The sequence below is a fragment of the Amphibalanus amphitrite genome, unplaced genomic scaffold (assembly GCF_019059575.1).
Source record: "Amphibalanus amphitrite isolate SeventyFive unplaced genomic scaffold, NRLGWU_Aamphi_draft 000232F_arrow, whole genome shotgun sequence".
Taxonomy (NCBI): domain Eukaryota; kingdom Metazoa; phylum Arthropoda; class Thecostraca; order Balanomorpha; family Balanidae; genus Amphibalanus; species Amphibalanus amphitrite.
In genome coordinates this window covers 485,087-505,539 of record NW_024881727.1, presented here as the reverse complement: position 1 = coordinate 505,539, position 20,453 = coordinate 485,087, and the positions used below count along the sequence as shown (strand labels likewise).

The window sequence follows — 20,453 nt, the reverse complement described above, 5'->3', positions numbered from 1 at the left end:
CGCGCCTTAGGCCGCGCCCTGGTTCTGTCGACAGGTATTCTCCGCACCGCAGCCCTGCGTAAAACGCTAACGTACAAGCCGCCCACAGGCATAGCTGGTCCCGGTATGATGGCAGAATGTGACATAATCTTCCTTTTAGGGTTCTCAGATCTGCAATGGTGACTGGCGACCTCCGTCGTGTGCCGTGTCCGGGTCCGCGCACCTGTGAGCCTCTCAGAGCCGCGCTGACCACGGGGGATGTACCGCCCGCGTACGGTACGCCATACTGTACGTGTAGGTGTCGCACCGCTGATAGATACTGTCGCACCGTAGCCCCGGCCACTCCGCGCCGTCGGAGGTGGCCGACGAAATAGACCAGTGTGTCAGTGTCGGCCGGCACGGGTCGAATGCCGTAGCGTCTGCAGAAAGAGTAATACTGTTGCTGGCCGTTGTAGTAAGCCCGTTGCGAAGCCGGTGCCAAGCTGTTTCGGAGCACGTGCCGCGTAACGGTCTCCAGCTCGCTGTCTCGTGCGCACGGGTGGTGCTGACTTAGCGGGAAGCCAGGAAAGCCTGCCATAGGTGTAACGTCAGCCGTCGGCTTTCTCGCTGTCCTGTGGTTTCCGTTGCTCCCGCCGCTGGGCGTCCCTCACCCTGGAAAGTGATAGTGTATGGTTTGAATTCTATCGGAGAGGGGCGGACGCGTGCAATGTGGCGAATGGTGCTGTGTATGTTTTGTTATGCATTTTTTTTTGTATGTACTTTTGGGTGTAAATCGAGTGCAGCGTGGCCGAGGCGTCAGCGGCGGACCTAATGTACGTGCGGACATGGGTGGAGAATTGGTTTCGATATGGCGCCGGTTGCTTGGAACAATACTTTCGTATTTATATTCTTATCAAACTGAAATCCTTAAATTTCGTAGCTTTTACCCTGGAAAGTTGGTATGGCATTGCCACACCATCTTTTAAATTGGTGTGGCGCGTGCCATACCTGCCATACCATATTCTCGATCCATGCCGGTGCGGAGTTTACGGGGTGGCTGAGACTACGGCGGCGGGCCTGATGTGTGTGTGCATGAGTTGCAGGTAGCCGAGGCGTCGGCGTGATCTGACGTATGTGCGTGATTTACAGAGTGGCCGAGGCGTCGGCGGCGGACCTGATGTATGTGCGTGTGTTGCAGAGTGGCCGATGTGTCGGCGGCGGACCTGATGTATGTGCAGTGCGGAGTAGTGATGTCAACTACGGAAAATCGGAATACCGATACCACCCAAGTACGAACCAAACAGTGGGGAAATACCGAACCAAACCGACTGGGAACATGAGGAAAATACCAACTTTTACTTATTTCTTAGCCTCTGAAGCATTAGCTTAGCGAGGGTTCATTATACCAACAAAATACCAAACACATTAGGATTGACATACCAAGTGCCGAGTTGGTATCGGTGTGGTATCGGTATACCGAAATTGGTATCCGATTGACATCTCTAGTGCAGAGTAGCCGAGGCGTCGGCGGCGGACCTGATGCATGCGTGCCGAGGCGTCGGCGGCGGACCTGATGCATGTGCGTGCCGAGGCGTCGGCGGCGGACCTGATGCGTGTGCGTGCCGAGGCGTCGGCGGCGGACCTGATGCGTGTGCGTGCCGAGGCGTCGGCGGCGGACCTGATGTATGTGCAGTGCAGAGTAGTGACGTCAACTACGGAAAATCGGAATACCGATACCAGACCAAGTACCAACCTAGGGTGCATTATGCCAACAAAATACCGAACACATTAGGAATTGAATGCCAAGTACCGAGTTGGTATCGGTATGGTATCGGTATACCGAAAAGTTGTATCCGAGGACATCTCTACTGCAGAGTAGCCGAGGCGTCGGCGGCGGACCTGATGCGTGTGCGTGCCGAGGCGTCGGCGGCGGACCTGATGCGTGTGTGTGCCGAGGCGTCGGCGGCGGACCTGATGCGTGTGCGTGCCGAGGCGTCGGCGGCGGACCTGATGTATGTGCGTGCCGAGGGCGGCGGACCTGATGCATGTGCAGGAGTTTGTATGTGCGTGAGTTGCAGAGTGGCCGAGGCGTCGGCAGCGGACCGGTGTATGTGCAGTGCGGCGTAGCCGAGGCGTCGGCGGCGTATCTGCTGTATGTGCGGTGCAGGGTAGCCGAGGCGTCGGCGGCGGACCTGATGCGTGTGCACCCGTTCTCTACGCGGCTGCGTGCGCGCTTAATGCGCCTCTGAGTAGGCGCGTGTCGGTCGCCTGGCAGCCGTCCTCGCGATGTCGCCGTAGGCTACCGCGCCCCCCTGTGGTGCGTGCACCCGAGCCGTACCCGATGCTCCTCACCTGCCATGTCGGCGCTGGTGTGCCTGATCCGAATCTCCTCGTAGCTGTTGGTACGCCACACGGTTTTCCTTGTCTCACTTTCCTCTCGCGTTTCGCTCCGTTCACCGTCCGTCGCTGTCGATGACTGGTGAGCGCGCCACTTTCCGTCGACGGCCCGCCCGTCCCCGCGCCCCTTCCAGACACCCCTCCCGGGTCTGCCCTGCGTCCGTCGACGGGGCGATTAGCCACGGTCACGTTCGGTGGCGCCATGGCAGGGTCCTAACCTTCCATAGCCGCGTCGCCGCTATGAGTTGATTTTCGGCTTCCATAGAGCGGCGGCTGCCGAGCTGTCGCCATCCGTCTCCTGGGCCGAGCCGACCCGACCCGAACACCATTCCTGGTCGACTCCGGCGACTGCTGACCGGCTCCAGAGGCACCCGCTCCCGAGGAGGTACGGTTTTTGTTGTGCTCGCACATTCCGTCCTCCCGAACTGGGCGGCGGGGTAAGCTATGGAGGCCTTGAAGGAGGCAGCCGGCAACAGCAGCGAAGGGTTCAGGGAGTTGTATTTGTTGATGCTGCTGGATGCCATGACGGAAGTTTTGAGGAGGTATGAGTGTCACCTTTCCGCTGACTCCCGCTGTCGCAGGTGGCATTGACAGCGGCGGGTCTTCTGACACAGGAGGTGGGGTGTGGACGGGCACTATTTTTGTCATGACTCTGCGGTCACTGACACCCAGAGGGCTCCCAGCGGGCTCCCAGTGCCGATATGGTCCGCTGACTCGGTCACAGGCTTTGCTGACGCAGCGACTGAGCTCCAGCCCGGGATAGACCGTCCCACGCGAGCTGCATAAGCTATCATCGCTGAATTTCGGATGCCAAATGTGGAGCGGTTTTGCATGGGATTTGGACTGAAATCGAAATTAGATCCTAAATTCAACAGTCGTGACGTTGTTTTGCACAAATGAGAACAAAATATGGTGTGAAATTGGGTACTTGCTTACATGACTAAGCGGCCAATGTTCCACATTAGCTCGCAATGATTTTGTGCTAGTTACCCGGGTTTAATTAGTGTTTTGCTCGATTGGTGGGCGGGCGGTGTACCACCTCAGGAGGCCGGTTGCCTGCGTTCCCCGCCGCCCGCGCCGCCCCTGGCTGCCGGGACGCGCCTGTGGGAGCCGGTCGGTGGTTGGGGAACACTCTGAAGAGCCGCCCGGCGCCGAGCCGGCGCTGCAAACATGTTTATCATCGGCCAGACTGCGGCTAATTGGCCGACGGTCAGTGGAAAGAGGAGAGGAAGAGAGGCAGAGCGGGAGGGTACTCTGACGGCTGTCATCAGCATCAGTCTGACGACCGTGACGACCCGTCATCAGCATCAGTGTGACGCCTGTCGTCAGCGGCAATGATACATCTGTCAACAACTGCAGAGACGGTCACTAAGTGCCGACCCACGCGCCCTGTAATTCTCCAACTGCTGGCGTTTGGGGAAGCGACACTCACCGAAGGAGTGTGCCATTATCTTGCAAGTTACCAACACCTGCGGCTGTATCCTTCTAATGATAAATCATACCTGCAATATTGCATGCGCCCAGGTGATCGTAGCTCCGTCGATTATCTTCTATGAAGCTCCCCTCCGATAGTGCAGGGCGTCGTACACGGCGCACCGGGCAGTACATTAGTATGATGCTGATGATACGCGTTTAAAGCCGCCCAAACCGGTTTGCCGTCTGTTGTGCTGCCGGCGCAGTCACGCCAAACCCGTCTCGTGGGACTGGCCTCGGAATGGTGATCAGCTGCGCCGTGTCGCCGGGCTCTCTTTGAGGGAGGCGGAACAGGGAACAGTGCAGGAGGAAGACGGGAGAGCGGGTCGTGCTGGAGGCTTGCGAAGAGACAGCTTTTGTCATCGGCTCTGCGTAATCGAAGATGTTGCAGGAATAGTCAACTTTGCCAAAGTGCAATCCATTACTTTTCTGATGTCTGTTTTTGTTCTCTTTGATCATCAGCATCAGTATTTTTGGTTATATCAGCATTGCAATTACCGGGTATTTTGCATCCAGCCCATCCCACCCACCCCCGCGTGGCCACTCATCCCGGCCGCCCCGCCCCCAGACATCCCCGGCGGCAGCTCGGGCGCGGCCGATGAAGCCGTGAAGTGGCTGGACGCTCCACTGACTGCCTGCCTCGCACCGCGCCCCCGGCGGTTCCCATGGCCGCTGCCGTGGTCTCGCCTCCTCGGCCGCCCGCTGGTGTCATTACCCTGGACTGATCGGCGCCGGTCGTACCCCTTGCCAGTGTCGGGCGACGCTTACGCGCAGATGCGGGGCTATTAGGCCGGCAGCTCTTTGTTAATGGAGCTGCGCCGAGAAGGTCTGTCGGTGGCGGCGGTGGTTGGCGGGGGCGGCGGCGGTCGGTGATGGGGCACATTCTTGTTGTCGCGCCGCGTCCGGCGGCCGCGCTGGTCGGGGCGCTGGTCTGGTGCGCCGCTGTGCTGGTCGACCGGTCCCTGAACCCAGCGGCAGCGGCGCCGGACCGTGACGGCAGCGGGCCGACGACCGGCCAGCTGGGGTCCCACAGCTGCCCACTGCGGGTGTTTAAATGTAGGGATGCATAGGGCGGGTGATGTTTCCTGAACTTTGCGAACCTGAACTGAAACTGAAAACTGAAACTGAACCTGAACTTTCTGTCTTTGCGACAGAAACAAAGTAGATCTTTTTGGGTGCGGATTGATGAGTGGATAAAACGCAGCGCGTTCTGCTGAGAGCTCTCAGCTAGAGCACAATCTCTTCTTTGTTCCGATGAGTGATCACATAAGAACTGAATGTGGGCATGTTGACCACTCCTCGGTGAGGGCAAAGGGCGGCGTCTAAGCCGCGCCGCCTCTCCCACCGATGACGTTAGTCTTGCACAGCGACCTTCCCTTGGTGCCGGCGGCCGCGGCACACGGCTGTTCCTGAAACTCTCCGTATGCATAGCGCGACTGTGGCGGGCCGCTCGACTCGCCGCCCAAGTCGGTCCGGTCTCCAGAGCGTGTTTGATTATCGCCGACCTGCGGTTCCCAGTGACGGTTTTCTGGAATGGATTTCCCGTGGGGCCGGTGTGTGCGACATCGCCGGACGAGAGTAACGGTGACACGCCGGTTCGGCGTCCCGGTGCGGGAAGGCGGGGCTCAATGTTTCCTCATTTCTTGGAGCCGTTTGCAAGAGTTTGGATTAGCCAGTGTTGAGCAGCCGCTGTGGAGTTAAGAGCAGCCAGCATGGCGCCGGAGCTGTTGCTAGCTTGGTTTTCTGCCAGCCAGCTCATTGGCAGATCGTATGAGGTCTACCCACTGAGTGGATAATTCACTCTGACAGATTAATGAGTGTAATTAAATAATGAGCGTGCCGGATCCGAATTTAGAGCGGCTGGCGCCTCCCCTCATGGTCGCGTGTGGGGCTTCGTGCCGTACTGTCAAGTCTCATCTCACCCTATACCCTCTCATCCTAACTCATTCTGTCCCTTCCTTCACCCCATCTCATCCCATGCCACGTTCCCGCTGTAACTGGATCTGTTCGGCCGCCGCGGGTCTCGATCATAAATCCAGCGCTGCTGCCTCCCAGGGCGGGCGGTACCCTCCACCCATGCCTCCGCTCGCTCCCACTTCACAGCCAACTCGCCCTCAACTCGCTCCTGCTTGGCTCCGTGCTCCCTCCGCGCTCCGCTGCTCCCTCCTTCGCAAGCCGAGCTGGTATTTACGCCGAGCGTTTATCAGTTGATCTATTTTCCTTTCCCTTTCTGGCGGTGATCCATCTGCCGAGGCATGGCGGCCTGTCTTCTCCCCTCGGCTCCAGTCGCCGTGGCGAGGTGGGACGCCCTGCCGAGCTGCGCGGCAGGACAGACCTAAGGCAGACCTCTGAGGCTCCCTCTCCGACCCGCCGCCCAGCCTGCACGGGGTGTGTTTGTATGTGTACCGGCGTGTGTTGGGAGGGAGGGAGTCTCAACAGGACGGCGTGGGTCAATACTGGTGATAGCGACTATGATATCTCACGGGGCCCGGCAGCGGCGGCGTTTTTCTGACAATAGGCACCCCGCTGTCGATGAATGCAAACTACCCGCAGATGGCGCGTTTATCGGCGCTGAGTTTTTGTTCGTCGCCGCGCCGGCTGAGTAAACCAAGGCGGCCTGTCAGCGGGGATTTCTGGACGGTTAAACGAGGGGCTGATTGTGCTCCAGGGAAAAGCGTTGTTCCGCCGAGGCCGGCCTTAGCGGCACGGGTCAACGCACTTGCATCGAGAATAGATCGCTTCAAAGACAAAGGCATTGCGAGCTGCAAGGTTAAATCCACCTCAGATCACGGACAGATTGACGTTTTGCATCGGCTGGGCGGAAGTTACGCACAATGTGTGCGTGTGTGTAGCGTTTCTGCAGTGGCTGCCAACCGGGTGCAGTGTTCGTTTTAAACATCTCAGGGCCGCTAGACTGCGCCTAGGCCAACATAATCAGAACTGCGAGCTCCGCCTCTGAGTTGGCTCTGTGAAGGTATTCAGGAAACGGCTCGATTTCAGTGGCTCGGCGGCAGGGCCGGGGGTCTTCTCTCCATGCCAGGGGCTGTCCGTCCAGACTGTCACTACCTCCCCCACCTGTCCATCACAACTGACAGCAGATTGGCCCGTGTTGACCCAACACTCATGGACTAACAACGACCCGGCTCCGGTCTACCGTTTTTCCTGGCTACGATCGGAGCGCCCGCCCGCCCCACGCGCGCCTCTGCGTTCTGCGTGCGTGCCCCGGATCTCAACTCTGGCCGGCGGCGCTCCCAACTCTCGCCCTCGGGCGCCGGAAGTGCTCGGACGCCGCTCTGCTCGGCGCTGTGCCCCCGGGCTATTGATCGTCGCTGCTGCATTGAGCGCGCCCCACGCTCCAGAGCGACCTAACTCGGACGCACAGGACCTGGGTCCAACGCGGAACGCACAGGACTTGAGACCAACCCAGTCACGCTCGCCACTGTGACCTGACAAGACGCGACTGAGCTGGTGGATGTGATTGTGGTTTCCTGTTGCTGGTTGCTGGGGCTGAGCTGCTGAGGGAGAGGTGCAGGAGAGGCTGCTGGGCAGAGTTTATGTCTGTGGGCGGGGCGCACGATTTACCAAGTCAGCTGTCTTCAGAAAGCCGAACTGTCTCCCGTATTTGGACTCCCGCTGTGCCCAGCTTTGCGTCTCGCAGTGGTTATGGGAAACTATGGGACGGCGATTTCAGAACTTTCCAATAACTCTCGCTGGCCTGATTTGTACGGCATGCAATGCGAACAAGCCAGGCGGAAGGTGGTTGACGGTCTGTGTGAAACTAGCTTTAGTTTGTGTGGCACAGACCGTCATAATTACCGCAATCATGTCTAGCGTGGAGGTCGTTGCATTACGGATCGTAACTGGGTGGTGCAGGTACAGCTGGGTAAAGTGCACACTGCAGCACTGTGCACTCGGGCATGGCCAGTGACCCCGCAGTTGAGGTCACCGCTCTGAAACGGTCTGACCGCCCCTTGGCGAGTAACGACCGGCGCGAAGTAAAGGGCGGCTCACACTGTCCCGCTGAGGGCGGAGGGAAGTTTGATGGCAGCGATGTTGCTGTAGCAGTGTGAATTGTTCTTTTGAGGAAGTTGGGCATGCGATAAGTGAGACTGTTGATCCGTCTAAAGGCTGTCGATATGCAGCGATTGTGTGAATGGGTTTGTTTTATATGGAGCGGAGCATTTGTGAACTGCTGCACTTTCAAGGGGCCCAGGCACTTGTCTCCCAGAATAATGTCATGAAAATGTCATGGCCAAACCGACGTCCTTCGTGGCTCGTTCGCGACTCTATCTACACAACTGACTGGAATACGTGTTGGTATCGACCGACTAAAAATGGCAGCACAACACTTCTGCTCCCCGTGTCTGCCTGTCATGTACAGGCTCAAATCGTGCTGCTGCCATTGACGCTTATCAGCTATCAAAGAACAGCGTCAGCGCTAGAGGTGGTCGTTTTAGGACGGTCAAACTTGCTGCCCAGTCCGTCACCCTCCCCGTCCCCACAGACACCCCCATTGACGCCCCTCAACCCTTCCCCCTCCCGGTCTCCCGCCCTGCCGCCTGTCTGACGCACCTATCCGTCTGTGTTTCAGGACCATTTGCGGCACTCCCAACTACATTGCCCCGGAGGTGCTGCAGAAGCTCGGCCACGGCTACGAGGCGGACACGTGGGCCATGGGCTGCATCATGTGAGTCATGACTTCGATAGCGACTCGATTAGTGACTCAGTAATGACTCCATCAATGGCTGGATTGACTCGTGCAGGTAACGGATCGGGCGCCACGCGGGTATGTAAGAATGGAGGCTGCGGTTTTGGCTGGTATACGTTTTAAATGTCGGGCATGATAAAAATGTGCGGGCATCGCGGTGTAGGTATTGTGGTGAGGTTATGACCGCCGATTTTGGATATAGGTCGATAGCTGTGTATGACATCAGCGAATGGCGATATTTCCTGCTGATAGCGCACGACTTCGGTATCGGGTGACGCACATTGATGGGCGCCTACTTTTTGTTTCATTGTTGATAGAAGTCTATCATCATTGCGCTGTGGCTATCACAGCCACCACTTGTTGGAAACGTTCCACGTATGCCAGAAACTAATCCGATGAAATTCGACCTCTCAATCCCCTGCTGTGGGTCACCTGTCAAATGACCTTCGCAGGTGATCCCCTCTGTGCAAAGTACAATTGCAAATCGACGCAGCCATGCGGACGAAATTTCTGCAGCCGTAATCGGGAATGCAGTGATACGCCCAAAAACAGTCATCAACGAAAAGCACCTTTTTTATTCTAAGCGGCTGCTAGAAGAGAAACATGTAATTTTTTCTTTGTTGCTGAACCATACTGACGTCTCTGCAAAATTATGTGAAAGTCCCAAACTGCAATCGATGCCAGTGATGGTATCACATAGCATCGCAGTTCCGCCTGCATCACGTGATGATAACTCGTCAAAGCGCGTTTCGTGGCAGAGTTCGGATAAAGGGCTAGAGGTTTACCCCATCGACATCGAAAGTGATGACAATGGGACCGTCACGACCGTGGCTATTGTCTTGGCATCGCGTCCACATCACGACGCAGCTTCGACGTCCGTGACTCGCAATGACGAAACGGTCGTGAGATCATTTCAAAGATCGTTCCGATCGCTGCAGAATCGCGGCCAGCGATCAGCTCGCGCGAGAGAGTGATCGAGAGTGAATGTGTTCAACTGAGAGTGAGTTGGACAGGTGTGAGATGAGCCGCACCCACCTCAGCTCCAGAACACAGTGTTTAACTCGACACCACCCGATGGCGAAAGGCGGCAGACGCTGCGCCGGCCGGATGTGTGAGACTTCCGGCGGAAGGTCGAGGCTGTGCCGGGCCGGTGACCGTCGGACCTGCCGTACGCGTCAGGCCGTCAGTAATGACTCCGTGAGAACCAACTGCTGGCAGCGGTGGGCCTGTGCCGGCGAGCGGGATTGATGGTGCTGGCTGCCGGGCACAGACGGGTAGGAAAAAACGATGCAAACTTGTCACGAAACTGCGCGAGGTGTTCCATTAAATGTTTGTTGAGGCTGCGTCCGGGGAAAATCGCAATTTGGCCAGTTTGTCTAATGCATTTTTGATATTTTTCCTGATGAATATCATGATGGATAGCTAATGCGAATGACTCTTCATTACTGAACTTGCCGTCGTGTGTAGCCAGTTTTGCTGTTTTTTTCTCTCGCCGGGTCTGTGGCCAGGTGGCAGAGCTGTAATAACCGATGGCCGCGCGGGCTGGCTGCAGCCCCATCCCCGACCCATCCGGTCCGGCTTTGTTTGGTGGTTCGTGATAATGCTGACAGCGAGTCTGCAGCGAGCTGGACGCCGACTCTGCGCGACGGCCGGGCCGCGCAGCCAGCCGCCGGCGGCTCAGACAAAGCCGCCGCCCGCCACTGGCGGATCCAGACTTGCGTTTTGGGGGGGGGGGGGGCCAACTCATGCAGGAGCCAAACCTAGGGTACCCCCAAATCCTGTTTTCTCATCGGATTTAGGCCACTTATTTTTCGTCACAGCCCTGACACTATGAATATTTTTTTTAACTAAAAATAAAAATATATAAATGGTAGCCCACCCGACCCATGCCTTTATATTACTTTGTAAACACTTACTATTGCTTTTGTCGACCAGTTAACCCGCTTCGAGTCAGTGCTTGGGTCCCTTTGCGGGCCGGGAGGTGGTAAAACGGGAGGTGGTCTAACTCGGCTCCTGGGCCAGGCACTGATTGAACTGTGCTTCATTATCGCTTGGGGGAGGGGGCAAACGGGCCACTTTAGGCCTCTGGGAAGGGGGCATGGCCCTAAATGCCCCCTCCCTGGATCCGCCAGTGTAAGAGACCATTGGAGCTGCAGTTGAGTACCTCAGACGTCAGGGTACGTCCTCAGATGTATAGGACTCGCATGGAGACCTCTTATGCTATAGTGGACTGAAAGGACCCAAAGGAGCCTGTCTAGGGCTCCCGGAGATAGACGTGGGCCCTCAGGAGCCCGCCAGAGCCCCCAATGAGGGATAAGTGAGGGATACCAAGTGCCTGCAATTGCATATTGCATAAGCCATAACGCCATTACAAATCAATATAATATGTACCAGTGGCAGATCCAAGGGGGGCCACATGGGTCATGACCCCCCTTGGTGCCCGGGGGCACCACAGGCCTGTCAGGGGCACCACCGGCCTAGCAGGGGCACTACCAGCCCGCCAGGGGCACCACAGGCCTAACAAGGGCACCACGGGCCTGTGAGGGGCCCCACAGGCTAGGCTTGTCAGGGGCACCCCAGGTCTGTCAGGGACACCAGAGACCTGCCAGGGGAGCCGCCGGCCTTGCAGGGGCACCATGGGCCTGTCAGGGGCACCAGAGGCCTAGCAGGTGTACCACAGGCCTTACAGGGGCACCTTGGGCCTGTCAGGGGCACCACAGTCCTGTCAGGGCCCAGGGGCACCAGCGGCCTAGCAGGGGCACCACAGGCCTGCCAGGGGCACCACCGGTCTAGCAGGGGCACCACCGGCCTCGCAGGGGCACCATGGGCCTTGTATTGTACTAGAAAGAGATCGAATAAAAGTAAAGCGTTTATCGATTTCAACTCAATACGAAATCCGCCATGAACTCAACAATTACGCTTCTACAATTGCTTCACTCCACTCCATACAAGGCTAACTCCATATCAATAAATCCACTTTCCTTCGTTCCTCTGCCGCTCCCCCTTCGCCGCCGCGCTGCTGCTCAAAATTTGCCGTTCTTGCATTTTTGAATCACGCGGCATATGACATGTGCATATTCACTCCGGCACTTCATAATTAGTGAATGACCTAAATCATGTAGGCACTTCTAATTACTAACATAGTTTGATAATAGAAATAACTCCACAGGCCTGTCAGGGGCCCCACCGACCTCGCAGGGGCACCACCGGCCTCGCAGGCATCACGGCATCACGCAGGGGCACCTTGGGCCTGTCGGGGGCATCACGGGCCTGTTGGGGGCACTTTAGGCTTGTCAGGGGCACCACAGTCCTGTCAGGTCCCAGGGGCATCAGCAGCCTAGCAGGGGCACCCTAGGCCCGCCAGAGGCACCACAGGCCTGCCAAGGTCCAGGGGCACCACAGACCTACCAAGGGCACCACGGGTCTGTCAGGGGCACCTCAGGCTCCCGTGCCCCCCCCCCCCCCCCCCCGGATCCGCCAGCGATGCCACACCACGCGAAACACCGCCAACTCCCAGCTACCGCGCCATAAACACGTGCCAACAAGTCTTTTTTGAAGGTCGACTCCACTCGCGCAACTTTTGACTGACCCTCACTGCTACCATATTGCTTCCATATTATGCTGTGGAAAGCTTTACTTCACCAAGTGGCTAAAAACCTCCATCAAGGTATATTTTCTTAGCAATTTTTCTTACGTTTTGGGGGGGGCCAAACAGGCCACTTTAGGCCTTTGGGGGGGGCCATGGCCCCCGTGGCCCCCCCCTGGATCCGCCAGTGCCGCCCGCCGCCTTATATTCTCCTCTCCCGGATGGCTTTTCAGTCGATGGATCGTCCGCGCGCTCGGCGGCGAAGGGCTCTCATAAGTTATGCTCGCTATAGTAGCGCGGTTGTTTTATAGCCGTGCGAAGTTGACCCGGTCGGCGCGGGTGGTTTTTGTGAATGCTCCCTAACTAACTGCATTCTTACCGGGTGTCATCAAACCTCAGTTGACTGAGATTATCTCTAGGGCTTTTGTAGAGGTAGATCGCTGAAACACTTGCAAGTATCACGTAATCCTAGCGTCAATAAAATCAACTGGAAGTAGGGATCTCACTCAGCCTCACCCCTTGAGAAGAGTGTCCATCGATCTTTTTTGTCAACTCACGCAAAGCTCTCGGAGGAACCCCCAGCCTCGCGTAATCTGATACGTCAAATCATCGGTGATGACACAGCACTTGGTCGGTGTTTTTTTACTGCCGCAGACCGATCCGCCGACCCGGCGAGTGGCGTGATTAGAAGGACACCCTGGCGCTCCGTGCGACCCCCAGCGCAGAAATCGGCACGGATTGCGGCGATGGCCCATTTTGACGATTTATCGGAGTCGCTGGCGGTTTTTTGCCGTCGAGTTTGTGCGTTCGATGGTGTTTGCGCCAAGTCGGAGCGTGCTCGCAGTGACGGCGACGCTCGGCGTGTGTTTTTTTTCGTTCTGTCGATGTCCCAATGCTGGGTGCCAGGAAAGGAAATCGCTGAACATGCGACCCGCACAACCCGATTGGGGCAACAATACTGTTTTGAGCCGAATTAGCGGAGTGAAACGGGCAATCTCTCTCGTCCGCTCGCAACAGACCGCAGGCCAACCGCAGCGGGCGTGCGACCGCGAGCCGCGCCGAACACGCCACTATCGCTCCAGCCGTGCCGGGCTGTCGCTTTCCGCTGCCCCGCCACGGTTGTTGCAAAGCAGGAACGCCCTTGTTTTGGGTCAGTCGAACAATAGTCCGTTGTTGCTCAACGAGTTGTGTTTTACAAGCGAGGTTACTTATTGTAACGAGCTTATCTCCGATTATCATAAGTGACGGACTCTCCAGTTGTTCGCTACTTTGTCATCTGAACATTTTTCTTTATGCTCGGCATCGCAGCATATGTTCTTGCTGCTCATTTCATATCTGAACTCCAATAGAAAGATTAGGCGTCGTGGGAGGATTTTAGGAATTACTAATCCCTTTCGTTTTCCCAGACGTCTAACATCACTCTCGTCGTTAAGTTAAGATTTGCTGTAGATAGGAGTGCGGTTGACTGTGGCATGAAAGCAATTAAGCTCAGGAGACTATGTGCTTGAAACGATTAGGAGGATAAAGTCTCTGGTATGTGCCGTTTTGGACAAGGCTTGTACTGCTTCTGTCGACGTGATATCTACCTAAGCCGAACACGGGCTTCGTTCTAACATGACTGAAGAAGCTGAAAAATTCTGTCAACGAATTCTGGGAGGATGTTTAGGGGTGGCTACGGCAATGTAGCTGATTAGTGGACCTGCTTGGTTCGTTAGAAGGGCTTGCAGTCTTCCATAGCGCCCCAGCGCAAAACTAGCACTATCGACGGCAATCAGTCCATTCAAGGGAACATTGTTTGGTGCCTGCGCCAACGGCTTGGTAGCTTAGAGAGGTGGGTAGGGTAGGCTGGCAATGTTTGCTATCGACCTGTTGATGTTGCAGTGTTTGTGTTTATTTGAAGAGGCAGACACCCACCGCGATCGCTCGACCCCCATCAGTGGCTACATAGCGCGTTTTTACAGTGACTCATACCACCAAACTCTTTAAGTCTGGCCAGGTGGTCAGGCGATCAAACTGTATCCTGTCACGGCTCGAGCTGATAGTGGATTTGACGGGCTACACGTGTCTGACTGGCGCCCACGATTGTTCCGCACTGCTGAGGGCTGACTCATTGCGCTCGTAATTGTTTTCCCGAGTTATATTTAATTTGACCTGCTGCGATATGTTTGGTTTGGAGTCAGCGAGTGCTACTCGCTGATAACGTTGCCTATTTGGTGGTCTATGTTCGTGCCGCTCGACCATGGCTGCACGCTACAACATTGCCACACCGTGTTCGAAGCCGGCGATGGATGTTTGCCGTTCATTGCTGACGTGCTGTGTTCTGTTTCCCAGGTATGCCATGCTGGTAGGACAGCCTCCCTTCGAGACGGAGACCCTGAACGAGACGTACAAACGCATCACCAACAACCAGTACACGCTGCCGCCGCAGCTGTCGCCGGCCGCCTCGGACCTGATCGCGCGCCTGCTGCACCCCAGTCCGCGCATGCGGCCCACCACGGCCGAGATGCTGCAGCACCAGTTCTTCCACAGTGGCCAGCTCATGACCACGCTGCCCGTCTCGTGCTGCACGCACGCGCCCAAGCTGGCGCCGCCGGCCGCCGTGCGACCCGCCTCCCAGGTGCTCGAGCACATAGGTGTCGGAGAGGTGGAGCCGCCGCTGCACGCGATGCGCCTGCCCTCTAGCCGCAGCGAGGTGAAGCTCGTGTCTCCCAAGTCGCCGGCGCGCGGCGCTGGTGGCAGCAGCGGCTCCTCTGGCCGCCTGGTGCGGTCACAGAGCGTCAAAGACAATAGCAAGCTGATGGAAAAGGTGAGCTGTCGTCAATGAGGACACCGTTCCATGCTTCTATCCTCAGGATACTGAAATCCTTCTCCTCCACGCCGCACCCCCTCCGGGCTGGACAGGCAACTTTATCTCATGCGGGCTGCTCCCTTGGAGCGGCACCGCTGCTCCTGAGGGAGCGCACCCCGTAGCCGGGTGCAGTGAGTGCCTTGGGGCTGGGTGGCCTGTCCTCTGGACGGGCTCAGCCCCGGCGACTCACTAGGGTGCCTGCCCAGGCCAATGTCTCCCCCTAAATCCTATCATCCTTCCGGCTCTGCAATGGTCTTGTCGACCGAAAGGGCCTAACCCAACAAAACAAACAAACAAACAAACAAACATCAATGAGGAGGGCTAGTGGAACATGGTGCGGTATTGGTTATGTTTTGGTGAGGAAAGTTAGATTTCTAAATTCTAATGCAAGTTATGCACGCTCGACGTCGAACATTTTTGTGAGAGAAGTCCGCCTCGACGGTATGAATCATACTATCTGCTGCAAAACTGCTAAACTCGTTGCAAACTGCATGCATGCAACCGGACGACGAGCGTGGTAACGGCGGCATACGATGCTGCTGTAGTGACTCATTTAGGAAACAGCCGTTGTGATCAGATCGTCGATCATTTGACCTTGTAATAGCCTGTTTTCCTCCGAATTAATCATATGTGGGTACGCCCAGAAGTTCAAAGACAACAACGTTTGTCTAGTTGACTAGGTGACTCATTCGTTTGACATGCTTGCATTACATCTGGTGCTAAGGCGACAGTGCACCTAGACTGGGATGCCTGCATTTTTGTTTTATGTATTTTATTTCAACGCGTGATTCGTCGCTTCCGATGCCAGCTCCGTGATTGCAATATGATGATAACACATGTTCTTAAGCAAGGAAAAGGTACCATGAAGTTGTTGCCTCGTGCTTTCCGTTAGCACGTGCCACCCGTGACTTTTTATGAGCAAGTGCACGTCAGAGATTGTGAGTAATAGACGCGATAGACGCCAGTAAAAGTGAATAATAGACACCAGTAAACATCAACAATGCCCAAAAAGGTGAAAGTTGTTCGCTCAAAAAATTAAATCGTGATTCTATTGTAATGTATTCAACCATTTATGTTGCATTGCACGGTTTGTGACATTTCTGTGTTTCCTTCCTCTCAGGTGAAGGAGAAGGAGACGTCGCTCCACGGCTCGATCCGCCAGAAGATCTCCAGTGTGTTCCGACCCTCGTCCGACAAGAAGAAGGCCAAGGAATGGACGTCGGCCACCCTGTACAAAGCGCTTTCCGAGTGCCTCCAGTCAGTCCCGGAGGGTGAGTGAAGCCAGTGTTCCCATTACAGTGATATTCCTCTCTGATCGGTACGATCCCGCACGTTTCTGTGGCGGTGGATGCTATCTCTGAAATCGCTCACGACTGAGCGGAGATCTGAGTTGAGTGTGCTCTCTCGGCCGTGGCACAGAGATGGCCTTCGCTGTCTCTATGGAGAGCTCTTTGAGGAGCATTTTCACTTTCAGATGTCACGAAGGAATGCTGGCTTTGTTTTTTTTTTAGAATATTTTAAAGAGCTTTCGATGGAAACTTGACTCTTGAGTGGTGGTTGGAAGTGGGTGAACTTGCACCTTTCTGGGTATTAGCTTGCAGGTAATTCGATGGCCCCTCGCGACATTTGAAGCCCTGCATTTAGCTGTATTTAACACTCTGTCTGGACTTTGTCCTACAGCTTGGCTTAGAAGCCATGCATGCTGCACAATTTCTGCATAGCATATGCGACTGGCCCTGACCCGAATCCCTTGTACCTTCCCCAGACGCTGACATAAATCCCGAGCCAGTGCCACACTCGCCTCTGTTCATCACCAAGTGGATCGACTACAGCAACAAGTACGGCTTCGGCTTCCAGCTCAGCGACCGCAGCGTCGGCGTGCTCTTCAACGACTCCACCAAAGTGCTGTACCTGCAAGACAAGAGGTGAGAATTTGGGACATTTACCGGTGGTTTTGCACCATACATGTATGTCGTGGTTCGTTAAATGGAACGGACATATTGTTAGGCGCATTCCCGTGCTTGGCTGCACTCGGTCGTGTTTATGTCGTATCATTCATACACTTAGGACATTGCAAACGTTATGCTTTTGTGTTTCGTTTCGTCACTTTTTGTTTTGTTTTGCATTGTATGTCTGCAACAGCGTGCTGTCAGTGTGGACAAAGCGAATTCGTAGTCACGAGCTGGTGTGCAACATAGCACGGCGTGGTCTTGTTCCCAGACTGTCCTAATTCAGTTTTGTGCCGAGTTTTCGTCATGCCCTGTTCACCTACCATGTTTCCGCCGTGACCGTTTTTAGCCCTACCTCGCCCCCATCTGTCCACGCTCGACTGATCGCTCGTTCTCTCTCCCTCAGCCGGGTGGATTTCGTCGGCCGCCACGGCCGCTCGTGCTCCTACGAGCCGTCCCAGGTGCCGTCGCTGCTCCAGGAGCGCTTCACACTGCTCCGCTACTTCAGCCAGTACATGGACGAGAACCTGACGGAGGGCGGGGAGACGCGAGGCACGGCCGCCGGCGCCCAGCTGCCGCCGCCGCCGGCACCTGAGGTGCACATGCGCCGCTGGGTGCGCACCCACAAGGCCATCATCATGCAGCTCTCGAACGGCACGCTACAGGTAGGTGATGCGATAGTTCGGAGTTATCTATGTTCAGGCCGTGTGCAATGGCGGTGTGGTAATGGTATCAGGCTTATTTAATATGTAACGTTTATTTGTCTATATCATCGGAATGTAATGCTGCTTGTGATTGCACTGTTTATTTTGGGCTGCGTTTCCGGAGAATGTATCGCGTTGACACGTGATGTGGGAGTCATGCGCCTAGTTTATCGTGCACAGCGTACAGTAGTCTGTACTTGACCTCATCTAAAGTACCGTAATCAATACGTTGCATAAGTGTCTAACGCATCTAAGAGTTATTCATTCTCCTCGGTATCTGTTTACACTTGACCGAGACTGACTTTATTTCGCCTTCCGCAGATAAACTTCTTCAAGGACCACACGAAGGTGATTCTCTCTGCCGCCGGTCCGTCTTCCGAGCTGACGGTGACATACATCAACTCGGAGCGGAGGGCGGCCTCCTACCCCCTGGTCGACCTGAGCGGAATCGGCTGCAGCCGCGCCCTCCGCGACCGTCTAGAGTACGCCACGGTCGTGCTCAGGGAGTTCAGCGACCATGACCTCAAGGAGAAGTAATGAGTGGGGTCGGGTCGGCGGCAGAGGGCGGAATCCTCCGGGATGGACCCTCTTGTCGCCTAGTTGCGGACTCGCACCAGCCACAAGACAGACGTGCGAAGCCCCCGGGGACGGTAGACCAAGTATGTGTCGGCTGTTCCCCGGCGCGGCGGCATTGTGACAGAATAAGGATCTCTGGAGCGGGGGCGCTGGCTGCGCCGTATAGCCCAGCCGGACGTCGCGCCGCGGTAGACATAGCTCAAACGGGCGTCACACAGGGCTCGGGTGCGTCAGAATGGCAGTGTGTAGTCATTGGGGTCGCGCGCGGTGCCCTGTGCGTGTGTGTGTATGTGTGTTGTGGTGCGATCTGAGCTGCCATGGACCCAGGGACCATCGCGGCGCCCCGCCCCGTCAATGGGAGGGTGGGGCGCCGGTGGGACCCCTCAGCCGAGTCCCACTCCGCCCGGAGTGAGAGCTCGCAAAGCTCATACGGTGGTGATCCAGTTGTTTGTTCTTCGTCGTCGGAGTGATATTTAGTTTGAATTTATGCCGGTCTGTGTTACATTCGCGAGCAACGAAGCGAAGCGCGTCGTTTGGTTTTCGCGAGACATTACTGTTCTTTTACCGAAGTTATGGTAGCCTTTTTCTAGCCCAGATCCTTATACTCCTTTTGTAGGTTCGTGTGTGCCAGTGGCCTCTGCCACGGTGCGGAAATCGACCAGTGTTGTGTTTGAAAAACAGTGCACCAACTGCCGCCTGGCTGTCTTTCGGGACGAATCGCCCCCAGTTGGCGTTCCTTTCGCCCCCCAGTAACAGTGTTTCTCACCGGCCATAAAGACACGATGTTGGTCTCTCTCGAGCCGCCGCCGACGAGCTGTACAGTACTGCGCATGCGCGGGCATTAACCAATCAAATCGGCGGCGCGGCTGCTGTCCAACCCAGATCGTCAAACTGCCACAGGCTCGCGGGATAGACCTGCTGCCGAGCTGTCTTTCATAGCCACATGTGCGTCCGTTGTTATCGATTCGCCGCTGAGTGCTTATTCATCACTGTATAATCGGTAAATAAATTGAACCTCAGATTTGGCTTCTGATGGGAAGGGATGCAGGGACGAGAAGGCGGGTGGTGAGGGTGACTGAAGGGGAAATGACATTGACGAACACGGCTGTATAATTTTAAGGCAGGACGCGAGTAAAAAGGGAACTGTGAGTGCTAGCGCTTGGAAACGACGAGTGGCACCACATAGCCGTTCGGCGTTCACAAGGGTGAGCTGGCACGGCACGCAAACGATGCTCATTACCGATCTAGCCCGTACTGCTTAACTGATCGCGGTAGAGGAGCAGTGATGAAACCTTAACGTTTATTTGTTTATTTATTTCATAACAACCACAGGCCGAGGCCCACATTAAGGCTGCAGTCGCAATAAAATTTCCCATCCCACCCCCTCAGGCATTCAACCCGCACTGCCCTCCCCTACACACATACAATCCCCTCCCAGCATACATACACATACACCAGACGCGATCACAGAAAGTAAGTAGCAAAGAGTGCTGGCTGACATCAGTCAGCACTCTTTGTTTCAACGACCGGAACTCAACGTTTCAACGACCGGAAGTCAAGCCAGCCAGGATAAATCGAATCTCGCTGACATTCGTGGCACAATGTCGTTTTGCACTTACAGATGAAACACAGACGCGATACAGATGTCATTATTATCATCAGGGCACAAAAGAGTCATTATCATTATCAGGAGCATTTATTAGGTACGGCTATTCTGATAAGGCGCGCGGTGGAAGACCGATTTACCAAGAATACTATCTCAACAGATAACCTGCTGCAGCCATTCACTGAGCTTTCAATGTATGAAGCTTCGATAGTGGACGGTGGGCGACAAGAGCGCTTGAACTGGGCTGAGTCTCTGAGTGGCCTTGTCCATCACGGATATATCTTCTTAATCTTATCTTTAGGTGGGCCAAACGATCGACTAGACTGACTGAATCACTGAAAGAGGCTAAGACGTTCAACACTAATGCTTACGCATCATAGGCGTCGCCAGAGATTTTCGGTTGGGGGGGGGCAAAATCAACTTTTGTGTTAAATCTTGCCTTCCTCCAGTCGTTACTCATTCATTTTACATATCATTCAACGCGCAATGGTGCGAGGAATACGATGGTGACAAGGTTTTCCTTGTAGCTATGACTTGCCATTTTTTTACAGAAAATTTAATTTTTTTAAATTTTTGAACAAAAAACGACCGGTAGAATCACAATGGCTGCGCTTGCCGACGCACTCTGGAGAGCCCCTGTGCAGACGC

General features: G+C 55.6%; 1 protein-coding gene across 1 annotated transcript in view; it reads left to right on the top strand.

The window, feature by feature from the left end:
- The window catches only part of LOC122385802 (serine/threonine-protein kinase PLK1-like), an 88,638-nt gene extending 69,418 nt beyond the window's left edge, over positions 1 to 19,220 (top strand). The window contains exons 5-10 of the mRNA XM_043374336.1: positions 8,420 to 8,515; positions 14,454 to 14,928; positions 16,091 to 16,241; positions 16,736 to 16,895; positions 17,326 to 17,584; positions 17,945 to 19,220. Coding sequence (XP_043230271.1) covers positions 8,420 to 8,515; positions 14,454 to 14,928; positions 16,091 to 16,241; positions 16,736 to 16,895; positions 17,326 to 17,584; positions 17,945 to 18,160 — 1,357 coding nt within the window. The 3' untranslated portion in view covers positions 18,161 to 19,220. The remainder of the gene's footprint in view (positions 1 to 8,419; positions 8,516 to 14,453; positions 14,929 to 16,090; positions 16,242 to 16,735; positions 16,896 to 17,325; positions 17,585 to 17,944) is intronic.
- The last annotated feature ends 1,233 nt before the right edge of the window (positions 19,221 to 20,453 follow it).